Raw genomic sequence first — 22,684 nt, forward strand, 5'->3', positions numbered from 1 at the left:
AACAAAACCGTCTCAAAAGGTCGCCCGAAGTACTCTGTCTGTTGTAATAGTGGGAAAATCACATTGCCGCGGATCAAGTTGCGTCCACAACCAATTCAAGAACTTTTTTTCGGCAAAGGTGAGATGTCAAAACAATTCTTACACAATATTAGGACTTACAACAATATGTTCTGCTTCACGTCTATTGGTGGAAGGATTGACAACAACGTTAACAAGGGTGGTGGACCTCCTATTTTCCGTTTGAATGGCCAAAACTATCATTTGATGGGCAGCCTACTTCCTGAAGAAGGCTCAGCACCACACTTTGCACAATTGTACATTAACGATATTGCTAATGAACTACAAAATCGTATCAATGCAGTCAGGTACTTAATATTTCAATTTTATTAAACATCGTTACATTTTCATCTATAATCGTTTTGACACTTATTTAAAACACTTTTATTTTTGTTTTGTATTTGTTCTAGGGGATGTGGTGAGCAAACTGACATTCATGTTGAAATAGTCAAGGTCATTAAAGAGGAGTTGGATAAGCATAATGTTTTAGTCAAGTCTTTTCGTATTGCGAAAATAGAAATTGAAAGGAATCCACGTGTAGAGGTTAGAATTAAATTGCTTGGAAAACGTAAACAAGATGCAAAGAGTTACAACTTACCTAAAGTATCTGAAGTGGCCGCATTAATTGTTGGAGATGTGGATACAAACATGGGGGAGCGTGACATTTTAGTAGAAACTCATAGTGGTCAATTGCAAAGGATTAGTGAATTGAATCCATCATATTTACCACTTCAATACCCATTACTGTTTCCTTATGGTGAAGATGACTACCGGGAAGATATTGGATTCACCATAAAGAAAACGGCAATACCTGGTGGAAGGCAAATGATTAGCCCAAGAGAGTTCTTTTGTTACCGTATTCATTCTAGAAGTTCAGAGCTCTCTACCTTATTGCAAGAAAAGAGCTTATTCCAACAATTTCTTGTGGATGGTTATACAATGGTTGAAGCAGGCTGCCTCATTTATATTAGAACACACCAAAAAAGCTTACGCTGTCAAAGTTATGGCAGTTTAACTTATGCTTTGACACGTGGAGAGGTTGATCCTTCAACCCAAGGTCGAAGAATTATCTTACCTTCAAGTTTTACTGGCGGGGTGAGGTATATGATGATACAGAATTATCAAGATGTTATGGCCATATGTAGATGGATTGGTTATCCAAATATGTTTATTACATTCACTTGCAACCCTAAATGGCCAGAGGTTCAAAGGTTCCTAAAGCACAATAACTTGAAACCTGCTGACCGCCCTGATGTGATATGTAGAATATTCAAGATCAAGTTGGATTCTTTGATCACCGACTGTCTGATGGACAATTTTAATAAAGTCCTCGCAAGTGCACGAATCAGTTGTAGTGATAGTGTGCAAAGGCAAGGGTCGATCCCACAGGGAATTATAACAATGCAATTTAAACTTGAAAATAAAATAGCTAACTTAGCAATATAAAGTGCTCAAAACGAATACAAAAGATAAGAATAAGCTCAAATGCAAATTAATTGAATCAACACTCAGGAAGGTAAACAAGTAAACAGAATCAGGATATCAAATAACCATCAAATTGGAAAAACCTAGGAACATGAATCAATAACCATTACTAATCCTGCACGTTAAGTCTAAGATTGCCAATCAAATTAAAGGTTCGTTCTAACTATTATCTGACTAATCCGTATGGCGTCCAGATTCAGCCACGTATTCTAACGGTTCATATGCTTAAGACATTTATTTAAACCGTTAAAACCCATTAAGTTAGGTAGAACTTACGGAATACCCGGTTTATGAACCAAATAAACAATTTAACAAGACAGTAAGATTATTTATCCTTTTATCAACCGATCCTAGAATTAACAGGTATGATTTGTACTCAGTTAATCACCTCAATTAGACTAATAACAACCAAATAGGCCAGATTTAACTCAATTAGTCTCAGTCACAAAGCGTAAGATAAAACATAACAGATTGACAACATTAAAATAAGTGCAAAATTTTCATAAGGTTTGTATCATATTCCTAGCGAAAGAATAGTTCAGCCAAACATATTCATTACAAAAGGAGTTGCAAATGTAATTGAATGCATTATGTTTCTAGAGCCCAAATATTGAACCTGGAGAAGAAACAAGTCACGGCAATTGAAGACCAGCAAATCACTCTACCAAAATTGAATCGCGAAGCTGTCGTCCGCCGTAATCCTGAAATCACCACCGCCAAATATACTAATTGCGCTGCTGTATTATCAAATTGAATCGCGAAGTTGCCGACTGTAAATCTGGAATTCACTGCACACCACCGCCAGACGAAGACTACTGCTATGCCGCCGATCGTAAGTTCGGAAATCTCCGAACTGAGTTTTAGTGAGGAGGCTTGAAGTGTGATCGGTGGTTCTGATTCGTCCTTCCTTTACCGATTTTGCACCCTATTTATAATCTCCAGCCCAACCGCTTCTCCTCAAAAGTTTGCCGTAAAGACCTCCGATCTCAACACGCACCCATTGCAGCTGATGAATCGGATCCCTAAAGACCAGGTCCGTTGATAATTGCCGTCTGAAGCTTCTGATTTCCCTCGTCTCCCGTCCGACACCGTTGACGGGCTATTATTAGGGATTGACTAACATATTTTATTAACTACACTAACCTACTAATAATAATAATAATTATAATGATAATAATAATACTAATCTTATTATATTGGATTAAAACATTATTGAGCTAACAGATTTTAATAACAAAATAAAAATAACAAAAACAACTAAAAAAAATTAAACAATATTACTAATGGTAAATATAGCAAAACTATATAAAAATAGATATGAAATTAATTAAGAATGACAAATTAACTATACAAAGATTATTAAAATAACAATAATAATAACGTTTATCAAATTTCCCCACACTTATTTATTTGCTTGTCCTCAAGCAAAGACATTATTGAAAAGGAACGAAAAGAAGTTAAAAAGAAATGGAACCAAGTATACTAGATTGAGCTTCACCCAAATAGCCTTTCAAATTTATTTGCCTCAAAAATGCAGGGTTAGTGTAACTCATAGAGTGCGTAAGACGCTAGGCTAGAAAATAACTTTGACATGCTTATTAAAATAAAACCTGTGCGTGTGTGTTTGTACCTTTATGTGAGCTATACAACAACTCATAAAATATGAAAATTTCACAAAATACAACCTAAGGCAAATTCAGAAACATCCTATCACAGTGCAGGTGCAAAACATGAAGGTACAAGGATCAAGGCATTTATTAAAATTGAAATGCAATTGCTCATCTCTTCCAAAGTTCACTCATTATTTTTTTCTATTTATGACTTTTTCCAAAGAGAACTTCCCCAAAAAACCTCGCCATTTTACGCCAGGCGTGTTTGGGTTTTCAATTATATGTGTACTCAAGAACCAGACCATTACACTTATTTATTTGTTTATGGTACATGTGTAGGTGGTTGATCCAGCGGAGTAGAATCTCTAAATTTTTGCAAATAAAATAAATAAATAAATATAACACTCATTTTTTTTTAAATATTTTTTTTGATATTTTTCACCTCACTTATGCCACAAAGATGATCATTGAACCAACAAACTACACCACAATTTATAGCACTCAAGAATAGTTTAAAAATTTGAAAAAGGTGGTATAGAGTGAAACTAACATATAAACCATCAAAGAAATTGCATAAAGCATATAAGGGTATTCGCGATTTTCAAATTCTATTTATTTTGTTTTTGTTTTTGTTTTGTTTTTTTTTTTTTTGGAAAAGTTATTCAAAATATAAAACTAAAGCAATCAATAACTAGCCACATGCAAAATACACACTAAGAGCTGACAGAAACTTGCATTATTTTCATCATAGGCTATTTAAAAAGGCTTATTGGGTAAGAGCTCAAGTTCATACTTATTGATTTTTAAAAGTACCTTCTCTTTTTTTTTCTTTTTTTTTTATTTGAAAGAATGAGAATGACGAACATAAATTAAAATAGAAATCCCTTCCCCACACTTATTTCAAACATTGTCCTCAATGTTGAGAACAAAAAAAAATAAGAAAAACGCAAATTAAGGAAATAACAAAAATAAGGAAAAATGAAAACAAATGAAAAGGGAAAGAGAATTGGGTTGCCTCCCAAAAGCGCTTCAGTTATTGTCTGTAGCTAGACAACATGGGCATTCATAATTCTGCAACTCTACCTGTTCAACGATATGGGCTGATGGTTCACCCTCGAAGTACTGCTTAAGTCTTTGCCCATTTACCTTAAATTTTTCACCTGTTTTTGGATTTTCAACCTCACAGGCACCGTGAGGAAACACTTCGCGTACCACAAAAGGTCCTGTCCATCTAGATTTTAACTTACCTGGAAACAATCTCAAACGAGAGTTAAATAACAACACTTTCATTCCAGGCTCAAAATGTCTCCTCAAAATAGACCTATCATGATAGGCTTTGGTCCTCTCTTTATAAATTTTTGAGTTTTCGTACGCCTCATTTCTTATTTCGTCTAATTCATTCAAATTCAATTTTCTTACCTCACCAGCTCTCTGCAAATCAAAATTCAAGAATTGAATAGCCCAATAGGCTCTGTGTTCCAATTCCACTGGCAAATGACAAGCTTTACCAAATACTAACCTGTACGGGCTCATACCAATCCGGGTTTTGTAAGCTGTCCTGTAAGCCCAAAGTGCATCATTCAACTTGATAGCCCAATCCTTTTGGGAAGGATTTACTGTCTTTTCCAAGATTCCTTTAATCTGTCTATTACTCACCTCCACTTGGCCTGAGGTTTGTGGATGGTATGGAGTGGCCACCCTGTGAGTAATGCCATATTTTTTCAAAAGACCTGCAAAAAGTTTATTACAGAAGTGGGTACCTTCATCGCTAATGATAGCTCTGGGTGTCCCAAACCTGGCAAAAATATCTTTCAAAAATTGCAAAACAACTTTACTGTCGTTTGTTTTGGTAGCCACAGTTTCAACCCATTTCGACACATAATCAACAGCCACAAGAATGTACTTATAACCAAAGGAGGTAGGAAAAGGCCCCATAAATCAATTCCCCAAACATCAAACAAATCAACAACCAAAATATTTGAAAGGGGCATTTCATGGCGCTTACTTATATTACCTGTCCTCTGGCATCTATCACACTTAGCACAAAAGTCGAATGCATCCTTGAACAAAGTGGGCCAATAAAAACCAAACTGCAAAACTTGTAATGCAGTTTTCTTCCCACTAAAATGTCCTCCGCAATTTAAAGTGTGACTGTGATTCAAAATATTTTGCTGCTCAAATTCAGGAATACACCGTCTAATTATTTGATAAGGACAAATTTTAAACAAATAAGGCTCATCTCAAAAAAAATATTTTACTTTGGAAAGAAAATATTTTTTTTCCTTGTGAATTCAAGTCTGGGTGGAATTGACCCGAGACGAAATAATTCACAATGTCTGCATACCAAGGTTCTTTATTCTGTAAGGAAAGCAACTGTTCATCAGGGAACCTGTCATTTATAGGAATATCAGAATTAGGAAAATTATTAGTTGTACCAGGTAAACGAGATAAATGGTCAGCTACCACATTCTCGCACCCTTTCTTGTCCCTGATAGTCAAATCGAATTCTTGCAGCAACAAAATCCATCTTATTAGTCTAGGCTTAGCATCTTTTTTAGCCAACAAAAATTTCAAAGCAGAATGATCAGAATAAACAATCACTTTAGAACCAATCAAGTAAGAACGAAATTTTTCTAATGCAAAGACTATAGCTAACAACTCCTTTTCAGTAGTTGTATAGTTAACCTGAGCATTATCCAAAGTTTTACTTGCATAATGAATCACATAAGGCAGTTTATTAATTTTCTGTCCTAAAACAGCACCTATGGCATAATCAGATGCATCACACATTATTTCAAAAGGATGCTCCCAATTAGGTGCAGCAAGAATGGGAGCAGAAGTTAATTTTTCTTTCAAAAAGTTGAAAGCAGACAAACATTCATCATCAAACTTGAAGACAACATCTTTTGCTAACAGGTTACACATAGGCCTACAAATTTTTGAAAAATCTTTTATGAAGTACCTGTAAAAACCTGCATGACCAAGAAAACTTCGCACTTCTTTCACAGATGTAGGGGGAGGTAGTTTAGAAATAACTTCAATTTTAGCCCTGTCAACCTCTATGCCCCTATTAGAAATGATATGGCCCAAAACAATGCCCTCATTGACCATGAAATTACTTTTCTCCCAACTCAAGGTTAAGTTCATTTTAACACATCTCTCAAGCACAGAAGATAAATGTGCAAGACAGTCATCAAAAGAATCACCAAATAGAGAAAAATCATCCTTCAACACTTCAACATATCTTTCAATCATATCAGAAAATATCGACATCATACACCTTTGAAAAGTCGCAGGTGCATTACATAACCCAAATGACATTCTGCGATAAGCAAACGTGCCAAACGGGCATGTAAATGTTGTCTTTTCCTGATCTTCAGGTGCATAGACCATGGTCCACACAACTGTGTGGACCAAAAATAAAAAGTACATTATTTTTGTAATGAATGTACATTATTTTTGTACTGTAGGTACATTATTTGATAGTATATATCAAATAATGTACCTTCAGTACAAAAATAATGTACCCTAAAATAATGTACATACAGTACAAAAATAATGTACCTTCAGTACAAAAATAATGTACTTTTTATTTTTAGTCCACACAACTGTATGGACCATGGTCTATGCAATAATGATTGGCATAGACCGTGCCCGCACTGGCTGGCGTGTAAAATGTTTTTGTTTTTTGTTTTTTTTTTTTTTTGGCGTCAACATGGCGTAATTTTATTTATTGTTCATGACTGCAGTTTTATTAGTTATTATTTCTCTGAATGTATTTGCATATTTTCAAAATTTTCTTTTTAATTGCCACATGGCATATAGGACTGGAGGAGGAGATGATTTGGAAGACCCGTGCGTGCCTATTATGGTTAAATGTTGGTGATTGAATAGGTAATGTGAGCACTCTAAATGTTGGTGATTGAGTATTATGGTTAGATGTTAAATTAAAATGTTAAATAGGTAATATAATATGGTAATATTAATTGGTGACTGAATAATTGATGATATAATTGGTGTGATATATTTGGTGATATATTTGTAATATATGTAATAGTATAAATAGAATTAATATTATTTTACATTTCTTATAGCCGTATTGAATATTTCCTAATCTTAGCCTGGAGTATTTTGGCTAACAGTAGCCTAGGAAATTATAACATATTAATATATTAATTTTATTGTAATAAATTATAACAGTAGCGTAATTATGTTTTTCCTCTTTTTTTTTTCTCCTACTAATCAGCCAAATTTCATAAACTACTCCCCCATCTCCACCCCTCTTAATTTCTTACCTTTTTCACCTCTATCTCTCTCTTCCTTATTTTCTATATAAACTATTGCTTATAATCATAATTCGTATTCCCTGTGAATTCTGAGCCGAATTTTACCTCTATTTTTCTCTCTCTATCTCTTAAAATCGGTTTCTCCCGGAAAATCAACAACCATGAGTACTGTAAACATGGTGGGGTACCGGATTGGCGACGCGGTGGAGGTGTTGAGCAACGAGGAAGGCTTTGTGGGATCCTACTACGAGGCGCCGGTGGTGGGTGTGTTGCCTGGCGATAGGGGCTACGGGCTACACTTACCTTTATTACATTTGGCAGAAAGTTGACGCCTTCGACAATGATGGTTGGTGGGTCGGCAATATCACCAGGAAAATGGGGGGTCGTTACTATGTCTACTTCGAGACCACGAACGACGAAATCCTTTATCACAAAGATAAGATCAGAATCCATCTTGATTGGGTTCATCAAGAGTGGGTTATCACCCAAACCTAAGTCCACCACTAAACCTGAACCCAACCCGCTTCTCCATTTTTCTGCTTTACTATCATTGTTCTAGAATTTGTAGTGCTAAGTATAAGAATTTTTAGTCAATTTCTTACATTGTTGTTTGTGTTATAGGAGTATCTCACTATGACGAATCAATTTCCTTTTCGTTCGGTTTATTACAAAATAATAAATTCAGTTCTGGCATATAAGATCATTTTGTAACTCTTCCTTTAAAAAACGTCAAATTCTTATCACTAACTCCATTTTGGCTTTTACAAATTATGCTATCAACGTAATGCTTGCAACGAAAAATTAAGGGTTCTAACTTGCTTATCTTTGCAAATATTAGCATCATCAAAATCAAAATAACATTCTTCCTAACAATTTAGAAATACAAGTTTTTTTAAATTTTTTTTTTAAAATTTTATAACGACAAAAAGAAAAAGAATGAAAGAAAATAGAAATTAAATAAACTGTGGTTTAGTCACATCCTTAATTCTTAAATATTTATGATATATATTTAGTTAATTTTATAATTTCATTTCATTAATTATATTTGCTATTTAATTTATTATAATTAAGTTAACTATATTTACAAATTAAAATAATTTAATTTCTAAATTTGTATGGATTAAAGTAGTGCCTAATATATTACGTATTTAGGTAGATTTCTAAATATTTATGATTTTTTTAAATTAAGAGTATGAGTTTATATAAATTTTAAAATAAAGTTTCTTACTGAGTAAACATATAATTGCAATTAATGTGTATAATTATAATAGTAATCACAAATCTATAAAAAAAAATACATATTTTCATACTGTAAAAAATACTATAAATGTAATACACACATACACACAAGAGATCATGTGCGGTTATATGGCTAAGGTAAAAAATTGGGTGAATTCCCAGCCATTGATCTTGCAAAAATCAACAGCCCATAATGAAAGACAAATTTAAAAAAATGCAATTCACCTACTGTATTTGTGATTACGAATTTTAATTATAATAATTATAATTGATAAAAGAATTTTAAATAATAACATGATTGATTATATTTTAATAAAGTAAAATTGGAATAAAAGGTAAGTGATACCAATTAATATAATTAAATTAAGATAATATAGGAGAGCGGGGTGATATATATAGGAGAAAATAAATACTTTTTATATATATTTTTAATCGAATGATGATTCAATGGGCAACCAATTTCTGCCAATTTAAGACTCCCTAGCTCATTGTGGTTCAGTCAAACAGGTAGTGGAATTTTATTATTGAGTTTATGGACGACTCACTATTTCAATACCAATGAAGTGATGTTAATCTGTAGGTGGAGCTCCTTGAGCATATAATATAAAATTATAAATGTGCTGTTTAATTATCAATTTAAATTTTTAGTTGAGATAAAGCATATATTGTAATTCACACGTCTTATTAATTTTATGGGATGCTCAGTCAAACATGTATAGTAGTCTCAATTTTTTTTTAAGTTGAATAAGTAAACAAGAGGTTTGAACTCAAAAAAGTAAACAAGAGGTTTAATAATAACCTTGAAAATAACGAAAAGTAAATAAATGGCTTAATAATAACCTTGAAAATAACGGAAAGTAAATAAATGACGAAATTAGATTACGGTTGTATAGTCAATGATTTACATAATTGATTGACCAAATTAAATTAAAAATTAATTCAAAGTGGTACAATAATTTGAATGTTAACTGGACCAGCGGACCACATGTGCTGTAGCCTCAAATTCATTCTTTTATCCTAACAAGATAACAATTTATAATAATTTGGGAGAAGAAAAGATAACAAATTATTATTAACATAAATTATTAGTCCACATTAATGGCACTTAATACCTTTTTTTACTCACCCTTTTATTGGGAGCCATTATAGTCCTGAATACTGATTCCATTTTATCGATGCAAAATCACTCCGATTATGAATATGTTGCCTTAAATATAATTGGCAACATACAATTTCCTATTATTATTCGCACAAATGAGTTGTTATTAATTAGAAATGAGTTGATTTTAAAAAGGCAATAAAATGCATCCAATATAATCAATAAAATTAGAATATTAAATAATTTTAATATCCCGTGGCCATTATTAGAAATTAAATCTAAATATTTACAAAATTATATTTAGATGGTAAATAGTATATTTAAAAAATTGTGCATCCAATATATATATATATATATATATATATATATATATATATATATATATATATATATATATATATATATATATATTTAAAATGCATCTGAATATAATTTTGTAAATATTTATTCCATATTTTAAGGTTTATTCTAAGGTTTATTCCATATAATTTTGTAAATATTTATTCAATATTTTAAGAACTTATCCTAAGGTTTATTCCATATTTTAAATTCAAAAGAATGAAATTCCTGCAAGAAATGAAATTGGCTTTATTCAAATTGGCTGTCAATCAATAATTATAATTATTATTAATCATTTACCATTTATTTTTAAACTTTTCTAAATAAATTTCTTATCTAATAAATTCTCATATCACTATATAAATCATACAATCCTTCAACCAATTCCACATCTTTTACTATATCTTAGCACTTTAGCATCATACAAAGAAAAAATAAATCTACCTTATAATGGCCCCTCTTTTTGTTGCACTTAATAAGATAAACGCCTACAATACTGCATGGGCAATAAAAGTACGATTAATTCGTATTTATGAAGTCAAGAACAACCGAGGAGTAACCTTAGAATCTGTGCACGAAGATGTGGAGGTATATGTTATTCACTAATGGAGCATGTTTTTGTCTTCGATTGATTCATTGTTATTTGTCCCGGGAATATCAACATTCCGCAGTCAACCAATAGACAGTGGAGTGCCTACTCCATGACTCCCAGGTAATGTTTCCAAATAGTTTGATTTTATAATACCATTCCTGCAAAAGAAAAAACAGCATAGAATGATAACTATACTTATTAACAATTTTAGTATTAGGTATTACAAATTATTAATATATAATTTACATAATAATTAAATATAGAGTTATATTATAAACTCAATAATTTTGTAAAAGAATGTAGTGTTATTACTTTATCTGATAGTATAATTAGTGCAATGAAAAGGACATGTGATATACCAAACATATGTTGGTACAGGATCATTCGAAAACATCTATACTATATATAAAAGTAATATCATCCTATTTCATTTTTCCGCTCAAATTTTTGTAGTCAATTAATTAAATATTTTATTGGTCAAATAATTAATAATATCCATTAATTGGTAATATTGTTTCGAGTTAATTCCAGCAATGGTCCTCCGACTATGTTGATTTTCCAAAATTAGTCCCCGACATTTAATTTGGACAATTTAAGTCTCTTGACTTTCAAATTCTTTCCAATGTTGGTCCTTTAGTCAAATTTTGGTTAAATTGAGGTCAAATGAAGGGGTAAATTTGTCTGTTCACCTATATAGTGTATTATTACTCATATTTCTCCTGTCCTATACGCTATATATATAAATATAATCTCAGTCGAAGAGACTTCGTCTGAGATTAATGGCTTCAATTGAGACTTCGACTGAGATTATATTCATATATACAGCGTAAAGAACAGGAGAAATACGAGTAATAATACACTAAACATGTGAACAAACAATTTTACCCCTTCATTTGACCTCAACTTAACCAAAATTTGACGAAAGGACCAACATTGGAAAGAATTTGAAAGTCAAGGAACCTAAATTGTCCAAATTAAAAGTCGGGGACTAATTTTGAAAAATCAACATAGTCAGAGGACCATTGCTGGAATTAACTCTATTGTTTCTATATTCACGTATCAAGACTATTAATAAAAGTAAAATCATCCCATTCAAATTTCCTGCACAAAATAATATTATTAATTAATTGGTAAAAAATTAATAACATTTTATTGGTAACGAAATTTTATTTACCAAATTCTCATAATAATTAAACCATTATAATTGTGAGAATAATGAAAACAAAATATGCGTAACTTTATAAGAAAAAAATAATTTATTAATTATTATTTACATCAATTATAATAATTCAACTAATTATCTATACTACTATCAATAAAAATAAAATCATTCTTTGTGAAATCCCCGCCCAAACAATAGTAATAGTAAAGATAAAATGGAAAAGAAAACTGATTTTACTATTTGATTAAAAATATAAAAAGATCCTAATAGAAAAGGAAACATAAATTAGACAAATTGGAAAAGGGAAAGGATATTACTAATTGACTGAAAATTATTTAAAAAACATTAAAAAAATTAATTACACTTTTCTTTTGAAAACTTTAAATTGTTTAAACTTTAAAAAAATTAACTAAAATTGGGTTGTTAGATTTTTTATAATAATTAAAATTAGTTCATTCACATGAGGAAGAAAAAACTATATGCGATATGGTGAAAATGAATATACTTAAGGTATAAAAGTATAATTGCACATATATTAGTATAATATCTGTTCATAATTACTTTCTCAACATTGATCGTTGAATTTATTTTTATAATAAATATAATTAAATTATTTCTCATTTTCCATATTTATTTTAGTAATAATATAATTACATAAGTCATATTACATATCGATCTTTTTAAGATAATTGTTGACAAACAAGTCATATATTATTCAATTAATTGAGTAATACTTTTGCACTAATCTTATAATCAAATAAATGTATACGTTCAATATTAGTATTATTTTATAATTTAATCTTTATTTTTATTTATTTAAATATATAATAAAAAATTTATCCATGCATCGCATTGGGTAATTGGACAATTATTTGTTTTAATTCAAGTAAGAAAAACATTTAAAAAAAAAAAACATAATCGGTCCAACCAGTTTCATCAATTGCACTATATAATATTCGATGTTTTAATTTATATAATTATATATCAATCCAAATATTCTTAAAATATTATAACAAATCTAATTCGTACAACGCACGGGCGAAAATATTAGTACCATATTAAAGTATTTGAAAAGCTCTCGGATCAATTTCTAGCGCGTTTAAATTCCTTATTTCATTTCCACTAATAATTTTTTCTTTTGATTCCTACTGCATCGTAGACACAACAATTAAGTTAAATGAAAAATCCCCCAAACCCAATGTTATATTCTCTCCAAGAGTATGATTGATGAAACATTAGGGTCTGTTTATTAACTGGAAATTTTCTCTAGTTTTATGAAAAATTAAAAAACAGAAAATAGAAAACAAAAAAATATATTTATTAGCACAATTTTCCATTTTGAAAACAGAAAATAAATTTTCAATTTTCTAGAAAACTAGAACACTATTTATAAACTATTTTCTAAATGGAAAATAGAATCAACTAGCATCTATTAAACTATCTGTCACTATGACCACATTCTTACCATTATCTACTTACATATTTATTCATTACTATGATTACATTCATTATCATCTTCGTTTACTTATCATCATCTTCTATCTTTTCTTCTTGCATAGTTTCATTACTTATTTAAACATAACTTATTTGCTTATGTTTAAAATTATACATCATTCACATTATCAAAATTAAAAATTGAAATATATACCACGTTTTATATTTTGATTGAACTCAATTGATTATTCATTCGGATATTTTTAATTATGTTATATCAAATACAAGTTTGGTCTAGATATAGATATCGAAATTTTACATATATTACTATATTAGAATTCAAAATAAAAATTATATATTATATACATGTCATTCAAATGAATATATCCAAACATATTTTAAATAGTAGCTCAAAAAATATTAATATTATCTAAACTAAATTTTATGTGAACTTAATATGTTATTGGTTCAGATATATTTTTATTTATGTTATATACATATATAAATTTGGTTCGGATATTAAATGTAAATTTTTTTACATATATTGGACTTAAAAGTAAAATTATATTTATTCTATTTAAACCAAAATATTTTAAATATAAAGTCTAAAAATCACTCGAAATTAAATTTATTGTTTATTTTATAATGTTAATCTAAAAAATTAAATTTGAAAAAAATAAGTGTTAGTAAACAAGTTTTCTAAATACAAAACAGATAATAGAAAACAGAAAATGAAAATTGAAAAATTAGAAAATAGAAAATAGAAAACAGTTTTCTGTTAGTAACCAAGCCTCGATTCATAAACCAAATTAATCTATACTCTATTATATATAGTTTTACACTTGTATTCCAAACGTATATGATATATCGAGGTTTAAAGGATCATATCTTATGGATGTTCATGAAAACAAAAGATGATTAAACTGTAAGTAAAGGTATGAGACTTATTGGAGCAGAGCAATTATTAATTGTTCCTAGCTCCAAGATTTTCATATTATACATTTATGCATAAATAAAATAAAATTTCTGAATCGTCAATTAATATATTTGATGAAAATAACAATCAATGATAGTTTCATGTAGTCGCAACATATTCAAATTATACATAAAATATGTGAACCAATTAATAGTTCATGAATTTTTAGGGTCTATGATAGTTTCATGCACTGGCGGATCCAGCATGGGCTGCCCCACTCACCTCACCTCCACCCCATATATAGCCTTTGTATGTTTATATGTATATATATAGTACATGTTTTAGTATAAATATTTAAAAACAGATGTAATTAAACATGAATTTGTTAGACTAGGTGGTTGATGTGTGTTTTGTTCAACAAGAAGACACAAGTTTGAAACTTGTAGACAGCATGGCTTTTTTTTATTACACAACATTAGGTTAGGGGTTCAATTCTTTATTTTTTCAACAAAGCTTTTTGAATTTTTTAATATAAATAATTTTTTTTTTATTACGCAACATTAGGTTAGGGGTTCAATTCTTTATTTTTTCAACAAAGCTTTTTGAATTTTTTAATATATATAATTTTTTTGTATTAATAATGAGATGTTTAATTTATAATGTGTTTTTTTATTTGAATTATTTTATCAAATTAATTATGTTTCATATTTTGTTATGAATGTTTTTATAGTTTTGATATATTTTATTTTTCGCCTATATCTAACAATATTTATGATTATACGGAGTATTTCTTAAGTGTTTTTTTAACTATCTCTTTCGTATTAATGTTTCGCCTCCACTGGAAGAATTTTCTGGCTCCGCCACTGGTTTCATGTAACCCCAAAATATTCGTAAGGTCTATCATCTATGATAGTTTATGAAGCCCCAAAATATTCAATAATTTTAATAACTTACTTTATCTTTATTTAACAAACAATTATTTACAAAATTTTCTCTGAAGAATTAATTGATGGAATTCAAAATTGCATTTTTACATATGCTTCAATGGTGAGTTACAATGTTTGGCTTTGCCAATTGACATTGAGAATTTGTGCTTTAATTTGCAATTATTGAATTATAATTTGGGTAGATTGTATACAATACTTATTGCGTGGACCGTGATCTACACAGATATGTGGACTGCGGTCTAAAAACGACGTTGTTTCGTGCAAATTTTAATATTTTTTTTTCACGCGACTCAACATACATTTTTATAACTCATAATTTACATTATTCTAAAGCATAATGTATTATTCTAACTCATAAAATGCATTATCTTACTCCAAAAGTTTCATTATTCTAACACATAATATACATTATTTTATCTCATAAAATTCAACGATGTCATTTTGGACCCACACAATAATTTTCCGATTGTATATCAATTGGATGCGCAAATTATATGGTGGACCATGGTCTACAATGCATTGTGGACCGTGGTCATGGCTGATACTGTAGTTGTGTTGAACGGATACTGCAGTTATGTGAAAAAGGTACTGTAGTTGTGTTGAAAGGAAACTGCAGTTACGCGGAACAGAGGTCGTTCCTCTATTCAACACAATTGCAGTATCCATTCAACACAACTGTAGTATCCGTTCAACACAATTGCAGTATCCATTCAACACAACTGTAGTATCCGTAACACAATTGCAGTATCCATTCAACACAACTGTAGTATCCGTTCAACACAACTGCAGTATCAGTTCAACACAACTGCATTTACAGACGGATGAAATGACATCTGTTCCGCGCAACTTCAGTTTCTTTTTAACACAACTGCAGTATCAGTTCAACACAACTACAGTATCAGCCATGACCTATGGTCCACAATGCATTGTGAACCATGGTCAACGGTATAACAACTGAATTGGATGTCCAAATTTACTAAATTCGACAAGCTTAATATTTTTTGCTAAACACGTATAGATGCTCTTTAATATAAATAATTTGTAACTAAATTAATAATAAGCGTGGATAGTTCAGTTGGGAGAGTGTCAGACTGAAGATTTGAAGGTCACGTGTTCGATCCACGTTCACCGCAATTTATACGAGCGCCTTTACCATTTGAAAGGAGAATGCGAATCACCTTTTTAAAGCCCCCGGCCCAATACAACATTTTTCATGATTCTTATTTTCCTTTTATCATTTTATACCAATAAAACTAATATATAAAAAATATCATTAAAATTTTTAATGAATATCTTTTAAATGATGTAGATATTATTTAATTCTATTTTTGGTTCTAAATTTATAAGTGTCATTTCATTTTTAGTTTTTTTTTTTAACATATCAATTTGGTCCTTGTATTTATATTATTGTGGCATGATCATTTTTTTTTTTTTTGTTTTCTGTCAACAAAATTGTTTAAATTGCGTTAAATCCTCCTTTTTTTTTTTCTTAGTAATAGAACTACAAGTCTTGTGGATTTTTATGTACTAGACTTAATGTTTGCAAATTGCAATGAAGTAGACTTGTGATTTTTTCAATTGCACTTTTTTAGATTTTGAAGTAGACTTATATAGTTATATATTAATAACAGTTTTATTACCAAGAAGAAAAAAATGAGGATTTTTAGTGGTTAATGACATCACTTTTAATGTCATTTAAACATATTTGTTGATGGATGACCAAAAACAATTATGCCACAATAATGCTAAAATCAACGGGGATGTTTTGAAAATAAAAAATGACTAAAAATGTAATGACACATATAAATCTAGGACCAAAAAATGAAAAAGACTTAACATTTAGAATTGAATAGACGAAAATGTCCTTCTATTTAACACCATTTAAATGATTTTTTTATAGAGGACAAAAAATGATCATGCAACAATAATACTAGGACTAAAGGGGGATATTTTGAAAAAAAAAAAAAAAGACTAAAACTGGATTGCCACATATGAATCTATGATAAAAAATGGAATTAAATCGATATTGATATTTTTATTTTAATGTTTTAAAATAGAATACTATTATATTAAGTCACTATGCTAAAGACCTTGTGGTTAAGTGGCATAGCTGTGGCATTTCCAAGTGAGAGGTCACAGGTTTGATCTCCCGTGGGGGCGTGTGACAGAGATAATAGTATTCATTTTTAATATTACTGGTTCATTTTAACAAAATTGTAGATTCATTTTTATAATACTAATGTAAATACATCATTATATAGACAAATATTGATGTGTAAGGCCTTCTTAACTACTTTGATCGGCACAACACAAAGATGGTACATGAAGTTGCCCGAGCATTCAGTAAGCAGTTGGTTGAGCTCTTCTTAACCAATTATGCCGCCAATCTACGACGTAAGAAGAACTTTATGTATCTGTCCGGAATTAAGCAGGACCCTAACGAGCCACTTAGGTAGTTCCTGGCTAGATGGTAGAAAGAGGTTCAAGCGGTGATGACCTAGAGGATAACACGTTGCTAATCTTGTTCATGGAGAACCTGAGGTTGGGAAAGCTGTATACCAACCTCCATACCGAGTAGCCGACCTCGTATGCTCATGCCATCCAAAGAGCCAATCGGCATGCTGACACAGATGATGCAATCAAGTAGAAGAGGATCCAAGATAGAGGGTCGTCTTGACCTAAAAGGAAGTTGAATGGCATTTTTTTTGAACAATTTTCTTGATCCGGGGGTTTTTGAGGTGGTATAGAGTTCTATTATGGAGGAATATGGTTTGGTTGACAATAGTTGGTTTTGTTAGCTGTTTGAGTTGCGTACATTTTGGATGCCTGCGTACTTTCAAGATCAGTTTATGGCGAGCTTGGTTCGGACCACATCTAGATTGGAGGTAGAGAATAGTTTGTTTGGTAGCTTCACTAATCCACATTCTAGTTTGGTGGACTTCTTAATGCATTATGACAGTGCTATTGAATATTGATGCACAATAAAATGCTCAAGAGAAATTGAATGCTAATTGTTAGGCTTATTTTCTTTATTTAAAGAGGTTGTTCGCTTTGAAGTGGCATGCAGTGAGTATATATTTACACCATTTCCATATTTTATGAAGTTCAAGTAGAGATTTGTGCAGCTTATTTTTCTTGTTAAGTGGTGTCTATGTGCGATTGTGATGGTCGCATGTGTTATGAGATAAAAGATGGTGACCACCGAACGTGACATGTGGAGCTACTTTTGTCTGATTATAGTTTAAGGTGTTCTTGCAAGACGTTTGAGCGGATAGGGCTATTGTGTAAGCATTTTTTGTTTTTAAAGATCGTCGACTCAAGAGCATCCCTTCAAGGTATTTGGTGTCTCGTTGGAAAAAGGGTGCATATTTACAACCAATATTTCATATTGATGGCATAATTGTTGATCAAGGTGCTAAAATGGAGGGGGTGAATGTGGTTATTAATCTATTATGGTCTGACATATATGCTTGTGTGGGATTGGTTATGGTAATATTTAACGTTTGTTACAACTGTGACGTATTATTTTTGAGCAAAAGCAATTATTTCTCCAGGATGGGAGTAGGGAGACTTCTATTGGTAGCAAGCAGAGTGTGATTAATTGATTTTGTGGTTTTGTGTCTTCGTCCTCAATAAATGTGTATGACCATGTCCAAGCTAAGAACAATGGTAGTGGTAAGCGATTGAAGAGTGCAAGGGAGAGAGTTATACGTAAGTGTGCAAAGCCGAAAAGATTATTGATTTGTATGACTTTACGTGTTGCACAATTGTGGGATGGTGCATTATAATATGTCTAATGGTGCATTTTAATACGTGGTATGGTGCATTTTAATATGTGGAATTGTGCATTTAGGTCTCAATTTGCACTATCGTTGCACGGTTATGGGATGGTTCATTTTAATCTGTCAAGTGGTGCATTCTACGTGGAATGGTGCATTTTATTTCATTTGACTAGGTTTTGCTTCGCGCCTTCGATGTTTGTAGTTTTCTGAAGTTCCAGCTGCCGACGTTGTGATCTCTTCTAAGTCGCTTTGCCACGAAATCGTTGAGTGTTGGGATTGCAAATGGAAGTGTTCAAAATCTTCTTCAGTTGCTGCTTGTGTAACCCCTCGGTTTTTTCCGACAAAGTTAAGGCTCGAAAATATTTTTTTTAAGCTATGACACTTATGAGATGATCTCTCGGTACTTCAGAAGGATTTTTTTTTTTAAGTAAGACTAATTATCGATAAGCTGCGAACTACGTACCGGTCACGAACCGAGAAAATTTTAAGGATATAGATTCAGTTTGGATTTTTCTAGAATTTGGATTTTTAAGTATTATACGATTAAGCCTGAATTTCTAGTTAGTTCAAGAAAAATTTCAAATGGACTGTAAGGGATAAGTTGTTACGGACTCCGTACCTATATTTAGCGGAATACCGAAAAATTCCCAAACTTGGTGATTTGCGACGGGAATATTTTTAGGATAATTTTGGTATTAGAATTTTCCCGAATTAAGTTATAATCCTCCGAACATTCATCTGATTTAAGCATAAACTGGCCAATTAGATTTGAGATCTTCTAAGGACTCCATGGGGTGATGACAAGTGGCAAGGCAAATCTAAGACTAAGATTGGGCATTAAATGTGACATTTATGAGGTATGGCCTAGTTGCACTTGTTACTTGATCTTCAAGAACTAAATCTACACTAATCACATGATCATCTCTCTCACTCTTCCACTCCATTTTCGAAATACACACTTAGGGAAGGAAGAAGGGAAATTATCTTAGTCTTCTATTGTAATCCAAGAACACCCTAGGCAATTCTTCAACTCCAAGGACTCTACTCTAGGTAAGAACTTCGGTTTTGTTCGGATTCTACCCCTCCTAAGACTTAAGCTTGAACTTAAGTGTTAATGTTTAGTGCATGAAAAATATTGTTATTGTGGTGATGTTGTAGGGGACTTTGAATCCAAGGAAAGATCTAGCACTTCTTCGGTTTTAAAATCTTCCATCGAGGTAAGGAATCCCTTAAGTTGGCTCAATCACTTGAAGATAGACAAATGATAGAAAATTATATGATTAGGAATTTTCGCATGAAAATTTTGTGTTATGTTATAGACCTAAAAGTTGGCTCAAAAATCTTTACCTTGATTTTTAGTGAATTCGTTATGCATGTTCATAGCTATTTTTATGCATGTATATATTGTACGAGGACCATAAATGCTTATATTTGTGAAAATNGAAGATAGACAAATGATAGAAAATTATATGATTAGGAATTTTCGCATGAAAATTTTGTGTTATGTTATAGACCTAAAAGTTGGCTCAAAAATCTTTACCTTGATTTTTAGTGAATTCGTTATGCATGTTCATAGCTATTTTTATGCATGTATATATTGTACGAGGACCATAAATGCTTATATTTGTGAAAATAGTGAAAGGGAATTAGGATAGATTCTGGCAGTAACTTCCGTGATTTATTGAGAAAAATTGGTGAGGTAATTTGATCCCATTTTTTTTATACATGTAGTTCTATAAGTGTAGAACCCGCATATAAAATTTCGTAACAATCGGAGTAGTATAAGTATGGTTTTCGAATTTTCTTCCAAAACTGGTCCAGAGAGAAAAATATTCTGGACAGTACACTGCCAAGGGCAAAAATGTAATTTTCTGTGTTTATTCGTGGATCAAAATGACCAAAACTTTTTATGGACATCAAGTACTATAAGTTGGGGTTCTACCATAAAAATTTCAAGTGAAAAAGAGTTCGGGAACTATTTTTACCGGCTCAATCTTTCGGACTGCGCCAACTGAAATTTCTGGCAGATTTGACGCGGACTCGTTTTTGACTTGTTTGCGACCCGGTTTTTTTTCTCCGATGTTTTTAACCCTGAGTGTTGCGATGTTTTGAAAGCCTACGGGCATCCGGGTGAATTTTTGAAGGCTCAAATATTATTTTTGTGTATTTTACTAACTTGGAAAATAATTGCGCTTCGAGAATTATTACGACTCTTGTACTTGAATTTCTGTGATATGACTAACACTAACCTAAGTGTGTGGGTTGGGGAAATATACTTGAGTAAGTATATTGGTTATGGAGTCGTGTAATAATACTTAATGAATGTGAGGGAGTCTGTATGATTAATCGGTACTGCAGAGCGAAGTTCCTTCGCTGAGTGAAATGGTGAGGGGTCTGTACGATTAATCTATACTGCAGAGCGAAGTCTATTCGCTGAGCGAACATGTGAGGATTTTGTATGATTAATTCATACTGCAGAGCGAAGTCTATTCGCTGAGTGTTGTGTGACAGGAAGGTGGGTGCTGTGTACCCCACGTGTGAATTAACGGTGGGTGTTGTGTACCCCACATGTGAATTAACGAGTGGGTGTTGTGTACCCACATGTGAATTAACGAGTGGGTGTTGTGTACCCCACGTGTGAATTAACGAGTGGGTGTTGTGTACCTCACGTGTGAATCAACGAGTGGGTGTTGTGTACCCCACGTGTGAATTAACGAGTGGGTGTTGTGTACCCCACGTGTGAATTAACGGTGGGTGTTGTGTACCCCACGTGTGAATTAACGAGTGGGTGTTGTGTACCCCACGTGTGAATTAACGAGTGGGTGTTGTGTACCCCACGTGTGAATTAACGGTTGGGTTATGTGAGAGCTAACTATCGGGTGTCTTGAACAGTAGTGTGGGTGTTGTGTACCCCACGTGTGAATTAATGGCTGTGTTATGTGCCGAAGTTACCGACATAATGTGAAATTGTTTGTTGTTAGATTGCTTGCAGGTAGATTGCGATTGTTGGGTAATGTTTATCTTACTGTATTTATTATTGATGGTTGTTTCGAAAACCTTTGTTTACTTTCGAGTGACCATAGATCCCCTTACTTAGCCGTCGTGCTAACTACACTTCGTTGTGTCATTTATCAGATGCAATCTAGTATAGGTTCTTGCAGCCCTCCGGACTCAGATCCGTCTGAGTTCGACTTCCCTATATATGATTATGATGATTATGCACAGTACTTATTAGATGCAGTCTAGCGTGGGCCCCTGTGGCCGATGAGCTTTGAATAAGATGGGAGTCGAGGTTGAAGATTACTCTATCCTAGAATAGACACCCTGGAGGGATTATTTCCATATGTACATATCTGGATATTGATATGGTTATTTGAGGTTGTAAGTTTAGCCTTAGCGTTTAGGTATAGGAAAGATACCTAAGCGTGGCGGTAACACCCAGTTTTCTGCTGGTTAGACGCTTCCGCAATGTATTATATTTTAAGGATTTTGTAATAAATTCAAGATGTGAAAATTGGGGTGTTACAGCTTGGGTAATAGAGTCGCCTTGTGTTGATGACGATTTTATCCTTGCAAAATGCGAGTGGGAGAATGCGCGTGGAAATATCGAATTTGAAGGATTGCGTCTATTTCGTTGATTGTCTCTAATCCAATGGACACCATTTAGCCGCACGGCCGCATTGAAGCAAGACCTTTTATATATATATATATATATATATATATATATATATATATA

General features: G+C 31.9%; 1 protein-coding gene across 1 annotated transcript; it reads left to right on the forward strand.

Annotated features, from left to right (window-relative positions):
• The first annotated feature begins 123 nt into the window (after positions 1-123).
• On the forward strand, positions 124-3,512 carry LOC116005720. The gene is made up of 3 exons (XM_031245962.1): positions 124-365; positions 468-1,311; positions 3,492-3,512. The coding sequence occupies exons 1-3, from the start codon at positions 124-126 to the stop codon at positions 3,510-3,512; spliced, it is 1,107 nt and encodes a 368-aa protein (XP_031101822.1).
• Positions 3,513-22,684: the final 19,172 nt, after the last annotated feature.

Source organism: Ipomoea triloba, chromosome 15 (genome assembly GCF_003576645.1).
Source record: "Ipomoea triloba cultivar NCNSP0323 chromosome 15, ASM357664v1".
In the NCBI taxonomy this organism is placed as follows: domain Eukaryota; kingdom Viridiplantae; phylum Streptophyta; class Magnoliopsida; order Solanales; family Convolvulaceae; genus Ipomoea; species Ipomoea triloba.